Source organism: Macrobrachium rosenbergii, chromosome 48 (assembly GCF_040412425.1).
Source record: "Macrobrachium rosenbergii isolate ZJJX-2024 chromosome 48, ASM4041242v1, whole genome shotgun sequence".
NCBI classification, from domain to species: Eukaryota; Metazoa; Arthropoda; class Malacostraca; order Decapoda; family Palaemonidae; genus Macrobrachium; species Macrobrachium rosenbergii.
The window spans coordinates 53739705-53760164 of NC_089788.1; the positions used below are offsets into that span (position 1 = coordinate 53739705).

At 43.1% G+C, this 20460-nt stretch overlaps 1 protein-coding gene across 6 annotated transcripts in view; it reads right to left on the reverse strand.

Annotated features, from left to right (window-relative positions):
• Positions 1 to 20460, reverse strand: part of LOC136831403 (uncharacterized) — a 475267-nt gene that overhangs the window by 119344 nt on the left and 335463 nt on the right. For 4 of the 6 annotated variants that reach the window (XM_067091779.1, XM_067091785.1, XM_067091781.1 and 1 more), the window contains 2 exons: positions 19045 to 19185; positions 9561 to 9607 (listed from right to left, as the gene is read on the reverse strand). In XM_067091779.1, the coding sequence (XP_066947880.1) occupies positions 9561 to 9607; positions 19045 to 19185 (188 nt within the window). The remainder of the gene's footprint in view (positions 1 to 9560; positions 9608 to 19044; positions 19186 to 20460) is intronic. The other 2 variants (XM_067091782.1, XM_067091784.1) reach the window with 2 other exon arrangements.

The following is a 20460-nucleotide window of genomic DNA, read 5'->3' on the forward strand; positions in this document are numbered from 1 at the left end:
TACAGCAGTCATCGGTAAGCAAAAGAGTTAATACATCCCTAAAGAATCCGACTCTGAAGACTGTGATCATTCAAGCTCTAGCCTCCACTTATGCAGTAAGCAAGCTCCACACATTATTAGGTCATACACACCACTCTAAGAACTGGTGAAGTATGGCTTACGTGCCTAATGCCATAGCCAAGATTCAACCTGTTTCTTAACTCAACCCATCCTAGCTTCATGATACCCACCTTACCTGTACTACTTTCTAATAAGGATATCTTGCCCTATGCCCAGATGAAACTGTGATTTATTGCCTAAAAAGTACTTAGCCTTTAGAAAGAGCAGTTCTTGGTTATTTTTATCTTTCAGCATTTTTAAGATATACTTATTCAACAAGCCCGTAGGTAATGGCAGGTCATAATGCAACTTCTGTCCTACAGGTGTAGATGTGTGGGTATATATTACTGTTTTATAAGAGTGGTAAACATTTTTCAATCATTACTGAACTTTTTTTCATGCCACTGGGGTACAACCCACAGGGTTACTAAAATGGCCCAATTGATATTCAGACCCACTGTTAGTCCCAAGATGACTTTTCTGCCCATTTTCTTTATATCCAGTACAGTCCTTTGTTCAAGCACCCATAAATGTTCTTAATCTTTTAACAACAATGGATAACAAAGCCTCCCACCCAAGCAACTAAGTGCTTGAAGAAATAAATCTAATATTTAAACCAGAATTTTTTTATAAAAGCCGTCACTTTATACAATAAAAACTGACCCTGCTTCCTACCTCTCCAAGCTCCGGATGGTTCACATTATGCAGAAAATAATAAGTTCTCACCATTAAAAGGATTCAGGGCACTAGATGCATAATCAGAAAGGTGGAAACAGAGACTTTTCCAAGAATGTGTTTACAGACCAATGTTACAAGAGATAAGACTAACATAAAGTAATGGATTTGTAAGTGAAGACATGATATTCATTTTAAAAATCTAGATTTTTGTTATACTATATCTATGTATCTGGTTTAAGGTTTTAGTTTTCACTACACACAAAAGTAATTTCTGAGTTCGACCTGTGTCACCCGGTGAAATAACCATTAAGCACTTATTTCTAGGTATAAGCATTGCTAAAAATACCAGAGAAAAAAAGCTATCAGGAATGCTGGGGTTACTACCCCCAGTTCGATCATCTATCAACCAAATAGATGTCGGTATATATAAGGGTGAGTGTATGATGCCACTGCCACAGGCCTCTGCTCTGTAGAGACTTCCAATCTCAAAAACCCCGGAAAGTGAGGAGCCGACACACAGCCAACACTCACCGCCCAGCCAACCAAAGCCCCAGGCGCCACCTTGTACTCATTCCATTCTAGCACGCCTTCGCTGTTTGTTGTGTTTTGCTTGTGCTGCTGAATTTTTTCCTTATTTGTGCATCATGTCTTCCGTCCAGGAATTCACCACTTCTAAGTTAAGTACCATCTTCTTGTGGGGTTTTATAATTTTCGAGGCCCCCCTTTTTTTTTTAACCTCTAATTCAATAATTACAGGGTTAAAATATCAGGCCTTCCTCCACGTTCGTCTCACCTCGGCCATGTCGGCCTTTGTTTACGTATAACCTTAGCAGTGATTCTCCTGGTGTTTGGTACAGTTTTATATCTATTTTGTGTTATTTATTAATTATGCCCCTTCAGGAAGTTCCTTTGGGCGGATTGTTCTTTCATTGACGAGAGATGTTGCGCCCGTATCGTAACATAACTATGCTATTTGGAGAGGCTTCCCCCTCTCATCTTATGTTCGTAAACTTTCCTTTTCCAAGGGCACCTTCCTCTCGCTATGAAAGAATATATCCTCCAAGGTGGTACAGTCTTGCTAACGGTTTTTCTGATATATAAGGTGATGGATGACATGTATAATTTTGGATTAAAAATGTTTTTGGTTCAGCGTCAGGGTCAGCCATTTTCGTTATTGGCGTTCAGCATGTCACGAGCTGATAGGCCTTACCCTTAGCACAAGTTTTTATATATTTTATCTGTACATTTATGTTATTTACAATTATATTTCATGTCATTGGTTAACTTTTAATAGTACTTAGTCAAGTGTTATTGGGTATTCTGGCCTAGCCCTCTCGTCTGTCATCGGAGGGTTAGGCTAATTATGTTAGGCGCATTTCATGTTATTCAGGCTTCCTACTTCCCCGACCATGTCGTTTTGAGGCTTGGAGGGGGACATCGGTTGGTTGAGGGAGTTCCTCGTTCTCTTGGCCTATCTGACCATACCGTCATGTTTGGAGGGTGTTCTTAGGCCTAGGAGTCCCCCACCTCCACCCCTCCTCTGTTCTGGCCTACTGGACCAGACCAGTTGATTTTGGAGGGTAGGTTAGGATGGGGGGGATCTCCTCATTACTTAGCCTACCACCCGCCCAGACTGTCGGTGTTGGAGGGTGGCCAGACCTCACGTGGAATTTCTCTCCCCCGTTCCTCTGTTTCCTTCTCCCAAGTCAAAAGTTTTGACGTTGGGGAGGGTCGAGGGTCGTAGGTGGTATGGTTTTTCATGTTGTTAGCCTAGCCTTCTCTTACCCACTTTGTAACATTTGGCGGGTGTCTTTAGTCTCTCCCTGCGTGAGGGAAGTCGGTCTCCATGACCGGCACCCCATGAGGAGTTTCTATCAGTGTCCAGGGGATTTTCCCATCTGCCTGGCCGCTGTCTCTCGACCCCTCCATTTTGTTACTTCCTCCCTGCTCCTTAGCATTTGGCGTGTGATCTTGCCCTCTCCCCGCACGAGGGACGTCGGTCTCTTATGACTGGCACCCCGTGGGGAGTCTAGGCCGGCGTCCAGATAAGTGTTTCCCACCTATCTGGCCTCTGCCTTTTGGTTTCCGCCATCTCGCTAGTGTCTCGTTTGTTCGCTTTCCTCCGGGTTAGCTAGAACATCGTACACAAGTCCAGGGTTTCTGTCTTGACTTCTGCTAGGTTCTTTTTCCGCTGGGTTTGTCGGATCTCCCGTTGCTTTTGTACCCGTTACCACTCCGGTGGATATGGTTCTCAGTCGGTTGGCGCTTTTCACTACCTGTTCTCCGCCACAAGCGTTGAGAGTTGATCCAGTTTTGGGTTCGCATCTCCGCCGCCTCCGCAGTTACCATAGGTTTAAAGTAACGGGGTTTCTGAGGTATCCAGGGCGGAATATTACAACCAGCCAAGTACTGCTGTTTATATATATGTATTGACCATTATGTAACTTTCTTTACCGTAACACTGCCGGATTCTGGCAGTATTTATTTTTATATTCTGTATTTATGTTATTTTGTTAATTGTTATGATGCATGATCCTAGGTTAAGGTGTACTGTTACCGCCGGACTAACTCCGGCGGTCCTTAACTCATTTCTTCATGTATTGTATATTATCTTATTCAGCCGGACTACTCCAGCAGGTTTTTGTTTTATCAATAAGCATGCTCCATCACCTACATTAGTTTAAGGCTTCTATCTCCGCTGGCTCTACTCCAGCGTGCCTTAATTAGCATACTCATGTATCATCTATCCACTTACAGATGGTACGCTGTCAGGAGACCGGGTGCACGGCGGTCCTGCAGCAACCCTACGGCCACGTGGTTTGCCGGTCCCATTCCGGCTGTGCAGTCTGCGGAGGGGACTGGGTTGTCTGGCACCCAGACGGTTGTGAAGTGTGCTATGCTCTGTATGAGCAGGTGTTGGATGAGTCAGTAAGCTTCAAGTCCGCTATCCTTTAGTCTTACTTGACTTCTTTGCTTACATTGATGAATATGACGTCCGGTGTCTGGTTTAGTAAGCCTTCCTTCTCTTTCAGTCTGACCGTACTTCCCGCGATTCTTCGCTGTCGACCCTGAAGGCCTGGGTCAGCGGGTTCGGGAGGAACGTCCCGTCGGGGAGACCTTACATCCTGTCGGAAGAAATTTGTAATCTCCTCTACCCCGGCGCCCGGATCTCAGCCGCAGTCCCGGCGGAAGTAGCCACCCCATTGATAGAGCAGATCCAGGTTGAGACGCAACCCTCCCAAGAGGATAACCTGTGCGGGGAGGTGACGGAAGAAGTGGCGCCACGGCCATCAACCTTGATAGAGAGCCTATGCATATCGATCTGGACCAGGTAGAAGGTAAGGAGGTAAGTGAGGCAGGGGGAGCGAGCTCCCTTTTTAACTCTCCTTCTTCTTCTACTTCTTCTTTTCAGGGGTTCCAGAAGTCCACTTACCTTGAGGACAGGTCGAGGTCTACTGTCCCCAAGGTGAAGAAAACCTTGAAATCTAAGGGCTATAAGTCCTCCAGATCTCTGAAGGCTAATCCTGTAGCTCCCTTGAAGTCACGGGCGTCTAGTCGGTGGCTTCAACCAGTAAGGCTACTCCCGCTGTCAAGGGGTCGAGATCCAGGGAGGTTAAGGAGCTCCCCCTCAACCTAACTTTGACCCTCAAGCCTTTGCAGATCTCCTTCTGCAAAGGATAGACAAAAAGGTAGAGGACAGGTTAAGCCATCTTTCTTCTCAGCTCGCCTCGGGCCTCAAGGCTTCCGATGAACATTGGAAGTCTTTAGCTGAGAGGATGCAGAATCAGGAGAGCGTGCTCTCTGGGTTCGTGCGCTCCAGAGGGGCGGCGCAGTCATACCCCATTCCGGATGCCTCCACCCTTCCTCCCTTTGATAAGGGAAACCTTTGGCGTTTGGCTCTTCATGCTCCTCGGCATGAAGATACCCTTACAATTGAGGGCTTGGGGACATGCAGGTTGGCGGAGTTGGAGTTCTTCCCACCCGACCTGGTGCCTCCCTACCCAGGCTACGCCAGACTGACGGAAGAGGCTTGGATCAGGTCAGATAAAGTCCCAAAGGAAACGGTCATTTTCCCGATGGACCAAGCCCAATCTGCCTTGCTGCGCACCCTGACGGAGTGGGAGGCAGATAACACTAAGCTGACCCCCTTCAAAGGGAACTTTACTATGTTTTCTTTGGGGGATAAGGTCCCTACTCCCTGCATGTCGAAGGTAGCCTTGCTGACTTGTCAGGCATGCATCGAGGGTAAACCGCTGCCTCAACTCCGTGAGACAGATCCCACTTCTTTGGTCTTCCCTGGAGATTCGGAATTTTGGTTGGGAGCTCCAGCCACGTTCTGGGTGGGCAAACTCGACCCAGAGTGCGCTTCATCATTATTCAGTGAACAGCTTCCCAAGATTCCGGAGGCTCTTCTAAAAGCAGAGTTTGAGGCCAGGTGCAGGTTGAGTCGTTCCATGAATTCCCTGTGCCTGACAGAAGCAACAGCGGTTATATATATGGAGGATCCTCTCTTCCAGGTCCTAACCAAATCCCTGCCGGCGGGATTCCAGGCGGACCTATATGACTTTATCGTGGCGAGAATGAATTGCCGCAAGCACATCTTCGCAGACGCCACCATAAGACATGAACCTAATAGGCTCATGAAAAGCTCTATCTGGGGTGCCAACATCTTCCCCGAGAGCGAAGTAAGCAGTGTCCTGGCAGAAGCAACCAGGGCAAATCAAAGTCTCCGCTCCCGCTGGGGTCTTCCTTTCAAGAGGAAGGCCTCCGAGTCCGCCGGAACCCATGCTAAACCAGGGAAGAGGTTCAGGAGATATAAGAGGCCTCATACCCAGACGGTAATGCAGGCTGTACTGGTCTCCCAGGTCGGTCAGCCTTCAACTTCAAAGGCCCAGCCTCAACAGTTCGTGCTGATGCAGCCTGCTCAGCATTCTCTTGCTTCCCCAACCTACGTGACGTCTCCGGCCTTCAACGCCTCGTTTGAAAGCCAGGGTTCGTTTCGGGGTTTCAACCGAAACGCAAGAGGAAGCAGAGCAAGAGCCTCCTTCAGAGGTAGGGCTGCATTACGTTCCCTCTCTCGAGGGAGAGGAGGCCGGGACAGTAGAGGAAGTAAGCCCTCCCCCTCCCAATGAGTCCCCTCAGGTAGGCGGGAGGTTGTATCTCTTTCGAGACCAGTGGACCTTCAGTCCGTGGGCCCACAGCATAGTCTCCAAAGGTCTGGGATGGAGCTGGAGCAAGGATCCTCCTCCACTAGTCAGGTTCCATCAGTCCCCATCCAAAGCTCTCCTGGACTTTGCAAAGGGCCTGCTTCAAAAGAGGGCTATAAAGAAAGTGAGACACCTGAAATTTCAAGGCAGACTGTTCAGCGTTCCGAAGAAAGGTTCCAGTCAGCAAAGAGTAATCTTAGACTTGTCTCGTCTCAATCTTTACATTCAATGCGGCAAATTTCGCATGCTTACAATCTCGCAGGTGCGGACTCTACTTCCTCGTGGAGCCGTCACCACCTCTATAGATCTTTCAGATGCATATTATCACGTCCCGATTGCGAGAAACTTCTCTCCTTACCTAGGGTTCAGACTAGGAAAACAGGCCTATTCATTCAGTCATGCCATTCGGGCTCAACATAGCGCCCAGAATCTTCACCCAGCTGGCAGAAACAGTAGTTCAACAGTTACGGTCCCAGGGGATCACGTTAGCCGCATACCTGGACGATTGGATAATTTGGGCATCCAACGCCGAGAAATGTCGGAGAGCAACAGCCATAGTGATCGACTTCCTGGAGTCCCTAGGCTTTCAAATAAACAGGGAGAAATCCCGCCTAGTTCCGGAGGCTCGATTTCAGTGGCTAGGTATCCAGTGGGACCTGGACTCACACAAACTGTCTCTCCCGCCAGCCAAAAGGAGGGAAATAGCCAAAGTCACCAGGCAGTTCCTCAAAAGCAGGAAAGCCACTCGCCGTACTCAGGAAAGGGTCCTGGGTTCTCTTCAGTTCGCATCGGTCACAGACCTGCTTTTGAAAGCCAAACTGAAAGATATAAACAGGGTGTGGCGGAGACGAGCCAACATCAAGCTCAGAGACAAGGTGTCATTAATTCCGCTAGTGTTGAGGAAAAGACTTCGGCCGTGGTCGACAGTCAAGAATCTTTCAAAGTCAGTACCCCTCCAGTTTCCTCCTCCATCTCTGGTGATTCACACGGATGATTCCCTAAGCGGGTGGGGAGGATATTCCCAACACAAAAAAGTTCAAGGAACGTGATCCACAATGTTCCGCCAGTTCCATATCAACATTCTAGAAGCAATGGCAGTATTTCTAACTCTGAAAAAACTACGTCCATCCAGACAGATACATATCAGGCTGGTTCTGGACAGTGCAGTAGTAGTGCACTGTATAAACAGGGGGCTCCAAGTCGAGCCGGATCAATCAAGTGATGTTAGCAATTTTCTCCCTGGTAAGAAAGCACCGTTGGCACCTATCAGCCACCCATCTGGCAGGTGTCCGGAATGTCATTGCAGACTCTCTGTCCAGGACAACTCCGCTGGAGTCGGAATGGTCCCTGGACAAAGCTTCATTCGAGTGGATTCAACGTCAGGTTCCAGGTCTCCAGGTAGACTTGTTTGCCACAGAGAGCAACCACAAACTTCCATGTTACGTTGCTCCCAACCTGGACCCTCTGGCTCACTCCACAGATGCAATGTCAATAGATTGGAACATGTGGCAGAAAATCTATCTGTTTCCACCAATAAACCTGTTGATGAAAGTTTTGCACAAGCTCAGGTCATTCAAAGGTCAAGTAGCTCTAGTAGCACCCAACTGGGCGAAGAGCAGTTGGTTTCCTCTTCTTCTGGAGTTGAAGCTCCGGTGTACTCAAATACCCAGGCCACAGTTGACTCAAATAGTACAAACTCGGACTGTGTCAGCTTCCTCAAGAATTCTAAATGCCCTGGCTTTGTGGACTTCATGAAATTCGCTGCTTAGAGAAATGCAGATATTGATCCTGTTAATACACTGTACACTGTTCTTAGAATCAGATAAACGGGACTCTACTCTCAGACAGTATGAATCAGCAGTTAAAAAGTTAGCATCATTCCTGAAAGAATCTGAAGCTAAAGTGATGACCATGAATCTGGCAATATCATTCTTCAGGTCATTGTTTGAAAAAGGACTGGGTTCCAGTACTGTTACTACAGCAAAGTCAGCTTTAAAAAAGATATTTTTATATGGCTTCAATATTGACTTAACAGATTCATACTTTTCATCAATCCCTAGAGCATGCGCTCGTTTGAGACCAGCAACCCGTCCACACACGGTTTCCTGGTTCCTAAATGACGTACTGAAATTAGCATCAGACACTGATAATGAACAGTGTCCATATTTGAGTCTGTTAAGGAAAACGTTATTCTTAATTAGCCTAGCTTCAGGTGCCAGAATTTCGGAACTGTCCGCTCTCTCTAGAGGATCGAACCATATTGATTTCCTCCCATCAGGAGAAGTTCTACTATCCCCGGATCAAAGATTTTTAGCTAAGAATGAAGATCCACAGGATAGGTGGTCCCCTTGGGAGGTTATCCCCCTTCCACAGGATCCGTCCTTATGCCCTGTTACTACTTTAAAGGCCTATTTACATAGAACTTCTAATGTATTGTCTGGTCCTCTCTTTATCAGGGAAAAAGGAGGAACACTTTCCTTAAAGGCCATCAGACAACAAATACTCTATTTTATTAAACAAGCTAACCCAGATTCAGTTCCTAAGGTTCATGATATCCAAGCAGTGGCCACCTCCACTAATTATTTCCATAATATGATTTTGAAGAACTTAAAAAATATATGGGTTGGAAATCACCATCAGTGTTCAAGCGCCACTATCTTAAATCACTGGAGGCTCTGAAGTTTTCCACAGTGGCTGCAGGGAGCATTGTTCCTTCTGCCCTAGATTAATGTATATGATCTTTATTACCCTGTCCTTTTCCTCTCTCGCCTGCCTGCCTCATTTACTTACCTTGGAATCTACTCTTGGATCAGGCATGCTTCACAGCCTGACTCCTGACCATGTTATGATGTACAATTATTATTTGTGTTAGCATTTAAGTGTCTCGGTACCTTCCAGTTTTTTGTATATATTTGCCCCTGTTATTGATCATGTTTTATCCTGTTTCGGTATTCATATTATATTTTTGCTACTGGGATAATCAAACTAAAGTTTGTACTGGTACTTTTATTTATCTCCATCTCAGTAGTTATTTTAGAAAGGGGTTTCTCCAAGCTTTGTATGATTCTCTATTACAATTTCACCGGGTGACACAGGTCGAACTCAGAAAAGGGATTTTGACAAAGGAAAAATCTATTTCTGAGGGAAGACCTGTGTCACCGGTGGTGACCCACCCATGTACTGCGTTTCCCACCCTGGTAGGCATACCAAGCTTGGGGGGTGGGTGCTAGCCTGGAATGAGTACAAGGTGGCGCCTGGGGCATTGGTTGGCTGGGCGGTGAGTGTTGGCTGTGTGTCGGCTCCTCACTTTCCGGGGTTTTTGAGATTGGAAGTCTCTACAGAGCAGAGGCCTGTGGCAGTGGCATCATACACTCACCCTTATATATACCGACATCTATTTGGTTGATAGATGATCGAACTGGGGGTAGTAACCCCAGCATTCCTGATAGCTTTTTTTTCTGGTATTTTTAGCAATGCTTATACCTAGAAATAAGTGCTTAATGGTTATTTCACCGGGTGACACAGGTCTTCCCTCAGAAATAGATTTTTCCTTTGTCAAAACCCCTTAATACTTACCTAGTGTTGAAGTTACTGGCATAGCTTCTGCATGTGGAGGAGACAATCTGGAATATGTACTGAAAATTACACCTGGAACTGCTCATTAGATTTTACAGGGATTTAATAAACTAACAAAGACCAAAACGAAAAACCCAACTTATTCTGGCCCAAGTGCATAACCATAAGAGCACTTACTCTAACTTTGAAAATTCATTATTGTACAGGATATTTCAATAAATCTTACCATTTCCAGATATATCAACTCATTTCAAAGGTTCTTTTACCCATTTGATAAGTTCTATTCTTGTAGTACTGTACATGTTACAATCTGTGAGAGAGAGAGAGAGAGAGAGAGAGAGAGAGAGAGAGAGAGAGAGAGAGAATCATCCTGCATTTTCACAAAAAATTGAATGTGACATCTGAGGAGGTTGCACAATGTTACATGGATAGAAGGGCCTCAAAGACTTACCTGTCCATTTGAGGAGACAGCCATACACGCTAGAAAGTAAAAATAATAAACCAAAAGTGTGTGCTGATCACCCTATCTTATGTATTTTTGGACTGGTTGGTAGTAGCGCTATTTACAAACTCAGCTGGTAGGCTGTTCCTAAATAAGGATGTCTCAGACATGAAGAAATTCTCACATGGGCTGGTGCTGAACCTTACAAGTTCCAGTTTCCATCCGTTAAGTCTAGTTAATGCCTAACATAAGTAATTCCAGAATTTAGCAGAAAGCTTATCACATACAGGTTTTAAAATATCAATCTGATACTTGATCAGGTAATACTCTATCATGTGGTGAACAGTTTAACCTTGAATGTGTTTTTTCTTGTTTAGTATGCCAATGCATCTCCCTTCTCATTTTCTTCAATGAAGTTATAAAATTTCTGACCACCAAGGAGCTGTGTTTAGATAGCTGTGAAAAGGAATGGGATTTCGATCATTTTGCTTCATCTGAAATGAAAAATTTTTAAATAATTTGTATTTTTCCTAATATACAAGCTTGAGGTCTTTACATATGGGAAATAACTTTCAGTGAACTGGAAATCTGGCCGTTAAATGTTTTGCAAGGTGGTTATGGTAACAGTCACTGATGGTAGGGGCAGAAGTACCACCCACCAAGTTGGTCTACAATCATTTCTACTCAGTTTACCTTTTGGCCCAGGTAGGAGAATGAGGGGTGGTAAGAGGTAGGCCCTTATGTAAAGACTTCAGGTTTGTATGTTACGAAAAATACAAATTACTTTAAAAATTTGTCATTTGTTCCTACACGAATATAAACCTTCGGTCTTTACGTATGGGAGACTTACTTTTGGAGGGAGGATTCTGAGTAAATCTCTGAACTGACTGATCATGAAAGAGCAAAGGAAGGAGACTGTACCTCTAATCTATTGAACAAGAGAGACTTCCTCGCACTCTGAATGAAAGGAATGTAATATCCTTGGTTCGAAAAGGTTTGGACAAACCCACACTGTTGGAGACTATAAAGCTGAGAATAACCAACTGGTTTGCTCATAGTCAGTCCCCCTCTCCCCTTGCTAGAGAGAAGGAAGGATTTGCATCTGATCCAAAAAGAGCTAGATTATAGATAGGATCCTCAGTCATCTAGATCACCTGCATGCACGCCAGTCCAGCACATGATGGTTCGTTCACTGTTCCTCTGTCCACTGAAAGAGGAAGGAAGCCAAGAGAAAGGGAGGCAGCCAGTCCCACACACACCTTCTCCTTGCAGCCACACACCTTTGGTGAGATGCAACCTGTCCCTCAAGAGCTGGATGAACTACATGACTTGTTGAGCATCCACAACAGGATCCAAGGAAAAGGAGTCCAAGGACTTAAGGGCAACATCCCAAGGTGAAAGGAGATGAATGAACGTACTGGTGTCCACCAGGAAGTTACAGGTTACGCTCATTTGATCATCTCACTAGTCAGAAAAATGACAAGAGTCCCCAGAAAGAGCAGGAGCAGAAGACGTCATCTCAAAGCCAGCAGTCGTCGTAGTAGAGGTTCTCAGGTTGAGAGCAAGGAGAGCCGTTGTATCGCAAACTGTCACAGTGGCTGAGATGGGAGCGCAAGAAGAAGACGCCTTAACAGGTCGACTGAGATGACGGCTCAAAAGGTCCAATGAAACACAAGTCACCTCTGGCACAGCAGTGCCCAACCCAGAGGATCTGCAAGCAGGAGGACTAATAACTGCCCTTATGTTAAGATCCAGGTTTGTTTCACATATGGACAGATGACAATTTGGACACAGTTTCTTGGACGACTCAAAGCTAACAAACGAGTCACTGGTGCCACTGGGCCACAGAAGGGGAATGATCCATCTCACTGATCACCTTTGAAACATGTAGAATGACAAAAATGTAGGCTTCAAACGTAAATGGATACCAGAGGTCTTACTTTATTCAAAGGTGAGAGAAGGCAGATCAGAACAGTGCCAACATCAGGAAGATGAGAAAAGGACTATGATCAATCTTCATCAGAGGTTGAACAAATTTCCGGAAGTCAAGGTGCCAAGATCAACTGTCCTTATCTCCTGACTTCAGCGAATAATTTTTGTAATTACATCCATCTTGCTTGGGATGTCTAGTTCGCCACTGTGCTGTATGTACTTCTGTTTGCTCGTGTACTTGTGCTGTCACAGAGTAGATGAAAGGATACTAGGACCTTTTGGTGACCATGGCACTACCATGGTGTCGTTGCTATCACACTGAGGAGTGTCTATCTTGGACCTTGAGACTCTTGAAAGTCTAAAAAGAACTGTGCTTAAGTTCCACGAAAGGAAGTGTAAAATGAAAAATCTCTGGAGGAGGATAGCATAACCATGGCACTACCTTGGTGTCACTGATATCAAAGGAGTGCCTAACTGGACACAGACTCTTGAAACTGTCTTAAAATCCACACAATATTCTCTCTTTGGGTTGTGGATCCAATGGTAATTGCAGCAGTAGCAGCTACTGCTTACATCTCCCACTCCTCACAGGAGGAGTGTAACTACATCAAGTCAAAAGAAATGGAGCTCCTAGACACCACTTCCTAACTGAGTGTGAACCAAGAACAAGTTGTCAGAAGTTAGTTTGGAGGTGGTGTTGATCTCCCGACGAATCAGGCACACCGACACCAACAGCATCTGAAGTTTCTAGGAGGTCACTTATCCTAGTACTGACTAGTCCCAATGTTTCTGACCATGGATGCGAAAGATGTCTCCTAGACATTAACAGAATCTGGTGCTCCAGGGGGGTTACCTATCCGATTACCAACCTGACCCAATCATTGCTAACTTCGCTGATAGGGCAAGAAGCGATATTTTCAATGTGGCATTGGCGATGGCTGTTATGCCCACAGTCTGTAGGAACAGAGCCGAATAGTAACACCTTCAGAGTGTCAAGACTGAAGGAGTAATTTAACGTCTTCTTACATCGAACAATTCTTCTAAACGTTGAGGTGTCAAGACCAACTGTCGCTAACACTGACCCTTGTGACCGAACTTGTCTGTCATACATCCATCATCCTGGGATGTGTCTGGTTGACCGCTGTGCTGAGTGTGCTACTGCAAACCCTTGCACCTGCACCATCAATGGAATGTGCACTGTCAATAAAGGGTATGATAGGACATTAGTGCCCCTTCTTGTTGACTAAGGAACTACCATGGTAGCATTCCTTAGCAACACTACGGAAAGCCTATCCTCGTATCCTGAGGCTTGGAGAGTTAAGAAGATCCAAGTTCTTGAAGCGCAGATTGGGACAGGTTAGGCTAGGTTTCGTTTAGGCTAGGCTAGGTTGGGTTAAGTACCCAACCTAGACCCCTGGAGAACAGGTAACCACCCAATGGATAGTGCTATGAAACAAGAAGACCTGGGATATTAAGCGCAGGTTGGTAAGGTTAGGCTACAACTAGTTAGGCTAGGCTAAGTACACAACCAAACCTAACCCAACCTAGTCTCTTGTAGAGCAGGAGACTACCTCCTGGTTGATGCCATTAGACAAGGAGTTCCAGGATACTGAAATGATGGACTGGTAAGGTTAGACTAGAACTAGTTAGGCCAGGCTAAGTTAGGTCAAGTGCCCAACTTAACCCAACCTCTTGAAGTGTATATGAATGCCCTTCAGTTGATGATTTGAAGCATTAAACTGATGCTTTGAGGCACTAAGTATCTCTGGTGGGGAAGTGTGTACAACACCCCAAGTAGACACTGTAGTAGTCATCTCACCATTAGGCTAAGTCCTGTCACCTCTCTGAGAGAGGATGGGAAGGAATGGTTGGACCCTGAAGACCAGGACTCCTCTTTCCATCCTCAAGAATTAGTCTTCACCCCTGTGGTAAGAAGAGTATTGCAGAAGAGAGCACTGAGGATGTAGTACCGAGGAGTAGGCCTGATCTGTACATCTACGGGATTAGAAAATAATTCCTATTGCACCAGGGGAAAAAACCTTGTATGGTCAGAATTGATTGACTCCTGTTTCTGAAACATATGACAGTATGGAACTTCACTGTAACTAAGAAGGTTGATATTAGTAGGAACAATCAAGAGTCAATGTTCGAATGTGAACGATGAAGCAGACATTTCTTCCTACCTGAAAAAGTGCCAAAGTCTCTGGCTGAACACTACAGAAAGACTGTCAATTCCCATAATGATGGCTGTATAGGTCTCATAGAACGAATTCATTCAATCATGAAACAGTCCCTGTCAACTTACGTTACAGGCAGTCCCTGGTTATCAGCGGGGTTCCATTCTAAGAATGTTATAACTGAAAATGGCCGCTAACCAAAAATCGGCGATTTCAGGGCCTTTTCAGCAATTTTGGGGGTTTATCGGCACCAGTACCCAATTATCGGCACCGTTAAGCGGAAATAGATGATTTTCGGCGCTGAAAATTGCAGATTTTCATCGCTAGACAAGCACCATAAAACCAGATCGCCGCTAACTGGGGCCTGCCTGTACAAAGGATGTAAAGTTGGCAAAATGATCCTGTTTGCTCATATGTAGACGGTATGGTAACGGCGGTAATGTACGTTGGCTGTTACCAGATTATCAAACTAAAATACGTATGTGATCGAAAGGTATTGCACAGACGTGCTGTTGATGTACTTGTGTACGTGGGTTGTCGCCACCTCGTCGTCGTTTTGTTTTGCATTCTCCTAGGAGAAACCGTGACAAGTGCTCAAATTTAGGTGGCACCAACTGAGACCTGAACAGCCATGGTTGTGACTAGCACGGCCGTGGACGTGATTCTCAAGGTCATGAACAATATCCACAAGGTCGTGGGCGTGATTCGGCGCCCATCTAAATGTCCACATCAGTTCTAGCAGTCTTCGCTCGGCAGAACTGAACGAGGCGGTGATCAGATGGGAATCAGTACTTCAACGTGGCATGGCCGTAGGCCATCCCGTTCTTTTCCCAAACCTTCATGTGAGCAAGGTCGATAGTCCGTTCCTGGACACGCCATCCTGAGACAACTTCGCCCCGTGCAATAGCTGTGTCGATATAAGGCCATGCGTCTGTGCTGTCATGTCTGTGGCTGAGCGAACTCAAACAGCAAACCCGATCTCTCTAAGGAAAGCGAGAATGTGAGTGATGACAAAATGCTGAGGAGTAGGGCTGAATGGCTGACTGGATTAACTAACCGCACATACGTGCGGGTCTTCATGGACTCACACGTGCAACAGGGCCTCCTGGGAGAGCGTGAACAGGGAGGAGTTCTGAAATGGTGGAGATGAATGTCACGGTCGTGAGAGTGACGAGGCGACACAGCCTAGGCTAGAAACACATCCGCGGTTGTGCATTATCTCTCATGTCTATCATAGGATTGCAGGACCCAGAAGGAAACAGCTGAACCTCCAAAGCCTTCACTACCCTGTCAAAGATCTTGCTACATCAACCTCCATGTTGAAGAAGAGGGGAAAACTTGCTAGGTTTAAGCAAGAAGTATCCTCATGCAATCTGAATATGGAACCCTCACCTGGAAACATGAAAAATCCACCTTGTCTCTATCCTCTCAATCTACACAACATCTGAAAGACATACATTACAACATTTCAAGAAATTAAGTAGTCGAAAATAAAAAACAGTTTGTTCATGAAAACAGAATACACAAAACAAACACTATGGAGATAGGTGTTGGGTTTGCATAAATACGAAAAGGCAATACAATAAAATAAGTAAAATTATATATAAGGAGGAAGTCTCCCAAAACTTATGCAGATTTCATAGCAAGACTACGTGAATATATCATTATAGAAACATAGGAAAACCATTTTGGAATGTGTAAATATATCAATACAGACAGTCTCCGGTTTACGACCGGCTGAAACTTCGACGTTCGAGTTTCGGCGTTCGAGTTTCGGCGTTTTCAAATACATTCATAAAAAAATTATTTCCTGGGTTACAACGCATGTTACAGGTTTACAGCGCTGAATGGCAGAATGGTCAATTTTGGAGGTTTTTCTGTTGAAAAACTCAATGTAAATGCAGGATAAATTGTTTTCAAGGTACACAAAGGATTAAAAGTAAGGTTTTCTCACGATTTTCGACAGTATTTTGGATGACGCCAGTCTGACGACGATCGGGAGAAATATGCATCCAAAACAGCAGAATGGTCACTATTAGGAGGGGTTTTATTATGAAAAGCTCAATATCAATGCAGGATTCGTTGTTTTCAAGACACCCAAAGGATTGAAAGTAAGGTTTTCTTACGATTTTCGACAGTATTTTGGGCGACGCCAGTCCGACGATGATTGGAAGAATTATGCATCAAAAACAGCAGAACGGTCAATATTTGTAGGGTTTTTATTATGAAAAACTCAATATCAATGCAGGATTCGTTGTTTTCAAGACATCCAAAGGATTAAAAGTAAGGTTTTCTTACGATTTTCGACAGTACTTTGGACAATGCCAGTCCGACAATGATCGGAAGAAATATGCATCCAAAACGGCAGAATGGTCAATATTTGGAGGGTTTTTTATTATGAAAAACTCCATAATAAAAATGTAGGATTCGTTGTTTTCAAGACCCCAAAGGATAAAAAGTAAAGTTTTCTTATGATTCTCAACGGTAATATTTGGGACAACTCAGTGTCCAACGCATATGACAGAAGAAAATTCACATTCGTGGATTTTTTCATAGATCAATATTCACTAATTACTGATTTTCATCTTATTTTCATGACTAAATACATTTTTTATGATGAAAAGATTATTTACTAATTTTAAAATATTAATATTAAGGCAACCACAGCAAAGTATTGACAAAAGTTAAATTAAAATCCTGTGAAATCATAAAGCTGCTTACTGATGTAATCACTTCACTCAACATCTCTCTCTCTCTCTCTCTCCTCGAATAATTCACGAATAACTTCACTTTTGAGATTTAAGTAAGGCCAACTGCCCATATCTCTCTCTCTCTCTGTACTGCATATATCCTTCAAAGAAATATTGATTACTGTATATAAACATAAAAATATACTAAAATCCCATCATCGCTTTTGTGACAATTTTTTTTATTGCTTTGACGTAGGTTTCATGATGATATCGCCTCGGGGGATTAGAAGTAGCCAATAACAGAGCTCGTAGCAGCCCCGTCTCTCCATGACGATATGCTATTGGCCAGAAGGACTGACAGTAGCCAATAACAACTTGTACCAATCCCCTCTTCCCCCTCTCGCCCTCCTTGACGACATGCTATTGGCAGGAAGGGTGGGACTTTAACCAATCACAAAGCTGGTACCTCACACGCTTTGCATACACTATAAAGAGGGTGCGTAGTATTTTTTTTTTTTCTCTCTCTCTCTCCGATGGGAGAGAGAGAGAATGAAGGCACAAGAATTTTCTAACTAATTCGTGGGAGATGGTGAGTACTAACCACGTTTGTATGATAAACAAATGACTTATCTAATAAGTGCTAATTTTCAAATATTATTAAGATTAAATAATAATAATAACAATATACTGAAATTACAACATTTATGCATTTTTAAAGTAAATTAATTCAATTTTTAAACAAAGAAATATCACACCCTGTCTTTTGCCCAAAGCTTTTAAGCTATGGGGGAGGGTGGAACTGTCAAATTACTTGACATTTCTGACTAAGGGTAGAAGATCAATTTCTCCCTTCCTTTCTCTCTCTCTCTCTCTCTCTCTCCAAAAGGTAGAATGAGAAATTGGATAGATATATTATAAATAGATACTAAGTTCAGCCCTTCACTCTCTCAGAAAAAGATACTGCTAATTTGAGTCTCTTTACCTATGCACACTGTTTGTGTGTGTGTGAGTGTGTGTGAGATCATGGTGCTTTAAAAATGCGTAGTAACAGTAGTAGTAGCCTACATCTTTGGAAGACAAAGAAAAAAACCAATTTTTTGTTGTTGTCCGTCACAGTAAAGAGAAATGGATTAACACTCCTCGAGAAATTAAAGAGATAAACTTCTCTCTTTCTCTCTTGCTTGTGCCAGCACAAGAATAGCTGAATGTAAGTCGTAGTGGTAATTCATTCTCTCTCTCTCTCTCTCTCTCTGGCTGGAAAAGGGTACTAATGTTTAAGATGACTTTGAAATGATATCAATAATATAATTTCCAAGATTAATGCAGTAGTAATAGGATAATAATTTACGTAGGATGATATTTAAAGTAAAAATGGGAGAGCACTGTAGTACTGTGAAATTCCAAGTCTTTTTCTGGTAGATTCAAAACAGTAGAATGGAGGGTTTTTTTATGAAAGACTCTCTCTCTCTGGCTTCAAAACAGTAGAATGTAAAATTTTTGAGAGTTTTTTTATGAAAGACTCAATAAAAATGCAGGTTACTTCATTTTCAAGATACCCAAAGGGTACTCAAAGGATTAAAAGTAAGGTTTTCTTGCGATTTTCAAAGATTTTTTCGGTTTACGACGATTTTCGGCTTATGACGCAGTGTCAGAATGGAACCCCATCGCAAACCGAGGACTGCCTGTATATGCAAAGTACAGAAAAAAATATATACAATATATTATAAAAACAAATAAATTCAAACACAGAAGAGAAATTCTAACGGCAGGACAGAGAAAGGAACGCGCTTCTTGATGAGACAACGGCCACAAGTAAACTGAGTAGAAATGATGCAGACCAACTTGGTGGGCAGTACTTCCTCCCCTACCATCAGTAACTGTTACCATAACCACCTTGCAAAAAGTTTAATGCCCGGATTTCCAGCTCGCTGAAAGTTATTTCCCATATGTAAAGAATGAGGGTTTGTATTTATGTAGAAACAAATAAGTTTGTTATGAAACCAATAATCCCATCATTCATCTCTCATGTAATGAAACTGTGGGATATCTTCAGTGTGTAACTGATAAAATTTCCAGTCTGTTTTAATCATGTTATTACATGGTATTTGAGGTGCTGGTGTATTGTGCAAATGTGAAAATAATCACTGCTGTACATTCCAATGCTGGGCATGCAAGGAAATGACTCAAGAGCAAAAGGACCGAAAAATTATGAAAAATTATTCTGAGAAAAATTTGAAACTTACCCAGACTTCTCACCATCAAAAATGCAGTTAATGTTTCTCATTGCATTATCCATTGAGTCAGTCGCAGAGGGCAACTTTGGTGAAGAAAATCCAGTAATCTCCCTCAATGACTCAGGAGACTTTTCCTCTCTCTGGAGTGTCCTGCAAAAAAAAAAAACCCACTCATATTTCATCTAAACTTCCTACCGATTTAACAACAGTAAATACAGTGAACCCCCCGTATTCGCGGCGGATGCGTACCACACGCCCGGCGAATAGCTAAAATCCGCGAATACTTAAAACCCCTCTAAAAACACTTAGAACTACCCATTTTGATAGTTTAAACACAAGAAAAACCCTCTAAAAATGCTTATACCTGAGTATTTTAATGGTTTTATCACAAAAAGCACATTTATTCATGAAAATTATATGAAAATACAGTAATCAGTGAATATTTCTCAGTGAAAAATATCGTGAATGGGCGAATTTTCCGCGAATGATGGCAAGATATGTTCCACAGAGAAACCTGCAAATGCGTGAGTCCGCGAATCATGAGAATGCGAATATGGGGGTTTACTGTATGATCATTAGTACTTTGACTAGTCAGAAAGAGAAGTTATAGGATTTGAGAGTTCAACAATTTTTCTTTGTAAACCATGTTAACTACAGCAATGAAAATCAATAACAAGGAAGTTCTTTAGTGTAAATTTTACAAGGTATCAAAAGCTATAACATTAGTGGTAAGGCTTGTCAGATTCGCATATAACCTCCTGATAACAATAAAACATTAAATTCTAAAGTAAGATTTATAGTCTTCTTAACTTACACACGTTTTCATGGACAGTGTAATGGGAAATTTTAGTTATATTGTTCTACAGCAAATACATTGCTTATAATTCAGCATATTTTGTGGTATTATAATCATCCAGATGTCTTCTAAATTGAAAATGGCCTGGAACAGAATTTTCACTTTTGTCACAAATTGCCAGAGTCTATTCCTGTGATCTATTTTTTCAAGAATTTTCTGGATTAATTCTTTATTTACAACAAGTCCTTTTCTTATGATTATCCCATTTTGTATACATAAAACTATCCCAGATTTTTTTCAGTCCCTTTTTAAAATAAAGAAAACAGCAGTCAGCCCATAAGAAGCCAAGTGTGGGCAGATCCCCACGTCTCCAGCAGTTACAATATTCAGTATTGTATTAATGTATCTAGCACTTCCCTTTCATTTTCACATTTTGAATGCTAACTTCATTAATTTTATTTATTTTCACTTCATTTACATTTCTCAATTAACAATCACAAAACTACAGGTTAACTACAAAATGGTTTCCACTTGTATATTATCTGAAGGAATTTTTTTAAGTATGCCTACTCGTTATTTTTCATGAAAAGAGCCATGACTCTTTGCAGCTACGCCCCGCCCACTGTATG